At 61.1% G+C, this 5,938-nt stretch overlaps 1 protein-coding gene across 1 annotated transcript; it reads right to left on the bottom strand.

Annotated features, from left to right (window-relative positions):
* Positions 1-2,970: 2,970 nt before the first annotated feature.
* Positions 2,971-5,677, bottom strand: EGR4 (early growth response 4). The gene is made up of 2 exons (XM_027701908.1): positions 5,185-5,677; positions 2,971-4,862 (listed from the first exon to the last, which is right to left on the bottom strand). The coding sequence occupies exons 1-2, from the start codon at positions 5,321-5,323 to the stop codon at positions 3,520-3,522; spliced, it is 1,482 nt and encodes a 493-aa protein (XP_027557709.1). The 5' UTR covers positions 5,324-5,677; the 3' UTR covers positions 2,971-3,519.
* Positions 5,678-5,938: the final 261 nt, after the last annotated feature.

Raw genomic sequence — 5,938 nt, forward strand, 5'->3', positions numbered from 1 at the left:
GGCAGCCCCCTGCTCCCCTTCTGCCCACCCTGCTCTCCCTCTGCCCTCCAGGCTCCCCCTCGCCCCCACCGATGAAGCCCCTGTCCCTGGAAGCTCCCGGTCGGGATCATCCCGAGCACCCTCCCCCGGGGGGTGTGTGGCACAGCCTGGGCACCTGCCTTGCTCCTTCCCCATCCCGGGCTGGACCCACAGGTGCCAGGACCGAGTCTTGGTCCCGAGACAGTCCCTGACCATCCTGTTCCCATCCCTGCCTTGATCCTGATTGAGTCCCTGAGCATTCTGGCTTGGTCCTGATTGAGTCCCTGGGCACCCCGGCTTTGTCCCTGGCTTGGTCCTGATCCAGCCCCTGAATACCCTGTTTTGGTCCTTGGCTTAGTCCTGAGCTGGTACCTGAGCAGTCTGGCTTGGTCCTGCCCTGGCTTGATTCCCAAATTGGTCTTGATCTGGCCCCTGAATACCCTGTTTTAGTCACTGTCTTGGTCCCCAGATGATCCCCAAGCACCCTGGTTTGGTCCTGATCCAGTCCCTGAGCATCCTGTTTCGGTCCTTAGCTGGGTTCCCAGCCGGTTCTCAAAACCCCTGGCTTGGTCCCAATCCAGTCACCGAGTTCCCTGGATTAGTTCCCAGCTTGGTCCTGATCTGCTCCATGACTGCCCCAACTTAATCCTTGTCTTGGTCCTGATTGAGTTCAGGTGCACCCTGGCTTGGTTCTCAGCTGATCCCTAAACACCCAGCTGAGTCCTTGGCTTCATCCTGAGATGGTCCCTGATCACCCTGGCTTAATCCCTGGTTTGCTCCTGATCCAGCCCTGAAGTATCCTGGCTTGATCCCCAGCTTGGTCTTGATCCAGTCTTTGAGCACCCTGGCTTGGTCTCTGGCTTGGTCCCCAGCTGGTCCCTGAGGACCTTGGCTTAATCCCTGACTTGGTCCTGATCCAGTCCCTGATCATCCCAGTTTAATCCCTGACTGGGTCCTCATCCAGCCCCCAAGCACCTCAGCTTGTTCCCCCGGGCCAAAGGCATCCAGCACTGCCGTGTTTTCCTCTCCCTGGACACGTGGGAAGAACAGCAGCTGGGCTGACATGGGATCAAGAGTTTGTCCCCATCCCCTGGGATTTGGGGTGTCACTGATCCTCCCCTCTCACCCACACAGCCACGTGCCTTCAACCCCATCCCTCCCAGAAGCAGCTGCTGCTGGGAGTGTCCCATCCCTGCCATCCCTCCCATCCCTTCCCACCCTGCCCTGGCAGTGCTGGCCGGAGAGAGCAGAGGGCCAAGGCTGGAGCTGGTGCCTCTGCAGAGCTTCCAGGCTCGGCATCAATTATGGATGCACTTCCAGAGGGTATTAATAAAGGCCTCATGCATCATTCATGGCCAGTGGCACGGGAAAGCTCGGCTCTTGTGCCTGGAGAGATCCGACATCCCCCCCCAAACCAGCCCCTTCCCAAGGGAATCCTGGGGGCTGAGGTCCCCATTAATCCCATCTGGGGTGTCCCCCCAGAAAAAGGGTTTTTCCTGGTGTCTGGGGTGACCTGCAGCCCATGGAGTGCTCCTTGCTCAGGGTCGGGCTCCCACACTCCTGGAATGGTTCATCCAAAGGTCAGGAGCACCCTCGGGGTCATCGGGAGTGTGAGATTTTAGGGATGGCTCTGAGGGGACATTTAGGGTTTCCCCCTCCACCAGGTTTCCTCCTGGCCCTTTCCCACATCCCACCTCTGCTCTCAGCCTCCACATCCCCTGCCCAGCCTCCCACCCCAACTCCAAAGGTTCCTTGCACCCCATGGTGAGCTCCGATTTTTCCAGGATAACTGGGACAGTGGATTTTGCCGGGATAACTGGGACAGTGGATTTTGCTGGGAGAACTGGTGTTTAGCCCTGGAATGCTCCAGTCCACATGTTGGCAAAGGGCTGGGGGGACATGAGGGAATAAGACAGAGAGACCCCTCTTTCCTTCATAACACAGTTTGGGGGCAGATTCCCCCTCTCCATGGGACAAAACCCACTGGAGAGAGCAGCTTTCCAGCCATCCCTCTTCCCTGCCTCACTTTCCCCCTCTCCAAGGAAGGGATGATCATCCCTAAAACAACTGAGCATCCATGACAACTGCCCTGCTCCTGCTCCCTCCATTCCCATGGGAATCTTCTCCTGATTAATTGAAGCCAAAACTCAGCGTGCCCCATCCAAGTATCTCCCAGCAGAAGGACGGGATTTGGGGATTTCATGGTTTTAACTGATTTTTAACCACCAGAGGAGGGAAGTTCTGCCATGGGAGACACATTCCCTGGCTGCAGCGTCGTCTCCAGTGCCATCCAGCCACTGGTATTCCCAGGAGAAGGGGACCAGCGTCTCTCCAGCATTTAAAATGCCAAAAGGAGGGAAGAGACCCCCAATCTCACAGGGGTCCATGTCCGGCCTGCCTGGGGGTGCCTGGATCTTCTCCAGCCCTGGGGATGAGCCAGGTGGAAAACGGGGAATGGGCAGGCATCTCATCCCGTTTTTTGTGGATAAATACAAGGGCACATGGGGCATCCACATCCCACTGGGGACCGGGAGCCTGGGATGGGGGCTCTGGGCTGGGTTTGGGGTCCCCACAGGAGAGGGGCAGATCCCTCCAGGACTCAGCCTCATCCTTTTTTTTGGAGAGAGACCCATCAGTAAGGAGCAGGGATCCTGCTCTGTCCTGGGACAAGACCCTTCTCCCAGGATAAGCCCCCACCTGGGGATTTGGGAATGCTGAGGACGAGTGTCACCAACCCCCTCCCCGCTGCACCGATGGATTTTTCTCTCCCTGCTCATTATCAAACCACCTTTTTCTACCCCAAAATGCAGCAGCAAGAGGTTAAAAAACCCAACGGAAACACGGGATGGAAAAGGCAGGAAGCAACCCCAGCGAGGGCTTGGATTAGCTCAAATCTTTAATTAGAAAAATAGACACAAATTTGGAATGTTCCTGATAGAGGATTTTGCTTTTTTACAAACAGGATAATAATAATAATAATAATAATAATAATAATAATAATAATAATAATAATAATAATAATAATGACATCACCTTTCCAAAGGGCCTGTTAGGCACCAGTTGCCAGAGCCTGGTGGCATCTCTCTCCTTGGGGAGAAAGGACCCGGTGCAGCCACGGCTCCGACTGTGCCATCCGGAAATCTCCAGTCGGGAGCATCCTGCAAAGTCCTGGCAGGGCAAATCACGGCTACAAACACTGAGTGCCTGTAGGTTTGGGGATAAAAGAACCCACCTTTCCGTGGATTTCTTTCTGTCCATGTTTTTTTCTTTTCCCCCTCCGTGTAAACACAGGATTTGGAGATGGCTCCACATCCCACCTCCGGCACCGCGGCGTCGCCTCCGCCTCCCGCGCGTGCCCTTCTCCTCCTTCCCCGGGCACGGCCCATCCTCGCCTCCTCTCCCCGGGGGGGCCGCCCCGGGAGGGAATCCTCACCCCCGGCTCTCCGGGGGGGTGGAACCTCAGGGAAACGCCGTCTCCCGGCGCTGCTCAGGCCGGGGGTCTCACAGCGTCCCGAAGGAGAGACCCATGGGGAAGAACCCCAGGCCCTTGAGCTTCTCCTCGGTCCGGGCCTTCTGCTTCAGGTGGACTTTGCTGTGGCGCTTCTTCTCGTCGGAGCGGGCGAAGCGGCGCCCGCAGGTGTCGCAGGAGAAGGGTTTCTCGCCCGTGTGGGTGCGGATGTGGGTGGTCAGGTGGTCGCTGCGGCTGAAGTTCCGCAGGCAGATGCGGCACTGGAAGGGCTTGTGGCCCGTGTGGATGCGGAGGTGCCGGTTGAGCTCGTCGGAGCGGGCGAAGCTCCGGACGCAGTTCTCCACGGGGCAGGCGAAGGCCTTCTCGTGGGGCTTGGGGCAGAAGCACTTGGAGGAGCACTTGGTGCGCCGGGTTTTCTTCTTGGGCTCCTGGGCCAGGGCGGGAGGGTTGGCGGGGAGCAGGGAAGGGAGGGAGGAGGAGGTGGCGGCGGCGGCGTGGCCCAAAAAGTCCGCGGGGGGCACGGAGGGCGAGGGGTGAGGGTGGAGGAGCTCGGCCGAGCTCATCAGGCCCGGCAGCACCTCCGGCTGGGCCAAGGCGGCGTCGAATTCCGGCATCAGCGGAGGAGGGATGTTGTGGATCTTGGCGTCGGCGAAGTCCCCGCGGGCCGGGAAGTTTTCTGGCTCGCAGCCGAATCCCAGATGGGCTCCGAAGCAGGCGGCATCCTCTGCCAGGCTGCCCAGCTCCGACTGGCAGCTCACGGACAGGACGCTCTCCATCTTGGAGCCCAGCGGGTGAAACAGCCCCTGGCTGCTCTCTGCGGCCGGGAACGCTTCGGGAGAAGGGTATCCGGCGGGCAAGTAGGCCTGGTGCTGGGTGAGGGGCTCCCACTGGGCACAGGGGGCTTTGAACTTGTCCAGGGGCGGGGAGCCAGAGGACAGCTTGATATCCTGCTTGTTGTCCAGGAGCTTGGGCTGGAAGAAGCACTGGGAGGTGTTTCCCAAGGCGGGCTGTGCCTGCAGGGGCTGAGCCCCCTCGGCCGCGGGGAATCCGCCGTATCCCTGCTCCGGGAAGGGGGTTTGGGTGGATCCGCTCATTTCGGGCTGGCAGGTGGGGTAAAGGTCCAGCTGGCCCTGAGCCACCTCGGGACAGGGGTAAAGAGCGTCCAGGTGCCTCGGGTGGCTCTCGGAAGAGGAGGAGAAGGGGGAGATGCCCAGGATGCCCGACATCAGGTTGAACAGGGATTCCTGGTCCTGGGGGTGCTCCGGTACCGCCTTGATGAAGAAGCTGCCGGTGTAGCTGAGGGAAGGGGAGGGTTGGCTGCCCAGCAGGGAATAATCCACGGCCCCGCCGCTCGCCGGGACGCCCACCAGCTCACCTGGGGAGCAGAGGAGACGGTGGTTAGAGGGATGGAGGGATGGAGGGATGGAGGGATGCGGGGCTGGGGGGGGCGGGATACGGGCGAACAGCGGGAGGCTGGTGTTGCGTCACTGCGAGGTCTCCGTCCCTGGAACCGCACGGGGAGCTCTGGGATTCACCTCCCTTCTCCAGCAGGACCCGCGCCCCGAGCTGGCGGGGGACTGTTGAACCCACAGCCCGGCGTTGGGGGCAGGAGAGGGGAAGATTCCCGATTCCTGGCTGCAGCGATCACTCCCAGAGGGGTCCCTCATCCCTGCCCGGCTCCCCCCCCCCATCCTTACCTCCAAGGAAATCGGCCTCTGCCAGAAGTTGCTGCTCAGGCTGCCCCAAGCCCTGCAGGTCTCCGGTTTTCATCTCGCAGCTCTCCTCGTACTTGGAGTAAAGCGGATCCGGGCAGGAGAAATCCATAACGTTGAGCATCTTCCCCGGAGAAACGGCCGGAGCAGGGGGGGCGGGCTGGGACGAGCCGGGAATGCTCGGGGAGAGCCGGGAGATGCTCGAGATGAGCCTGGAGATGCTCGGGATGAGCCGGGAGATGCTCAGGGGCGAGGCGGGAGATGCTCGGGGCGAGCCCGGGATGCTCGGGATGAGCCGGGAACGCTCGGAGTGGCCGGAGCGATCCGAGGGATGCTCAGCGGGAAGCCGGGGGATGCTCGGGGTGCCGGGACCGACCCGAGGGATGCTCGGGGTGGATGCCAAGGACCCTCCGGGTGATGCTCCGGGTCGCTTGGGGCAATCCGGGGGGTGCTTCGGGATGCTTGGGGCAATCCAAGGAATGCTGGGGCTGGGCGCCGGGATGCTGCGGGGGGTGCCTCGCCCCGGGGGGTGGGCGGGGGGGCCGGTGGCGGTGCGGGGGGGGGCAGGCAGGGCCCGGCAGCAGCGCAGCCCGTGCGGACACCCGGCTCTCCCTCCCCGCCGTCCCCTTTATAGCTGGAGCGGGGCTGCTCCGACCTTCCGCCGCAGCCATTTCTGGAGTCCCCAGTGAGGCTGCCGTGACGTAAATGCCCATATATGGACTCAGGATGTAGGCTAGGG

Source organism: Neopelma chrysocephalum, unplaced genomic scaffold (assembly GCF_003984885.1).
Source record: "Neopelma chrysocephalum unplaced genomic scaffold, ASM398488v2 Primary Assembly neopelma1_174, whole genome shotgun sequence".
Taxonomy (NCBI): Eukaryota; Metazoa; Chordata; class Aves; order Passeriformes; family Pipridae; genus Neopelma; species Neopelma chrysocephalum.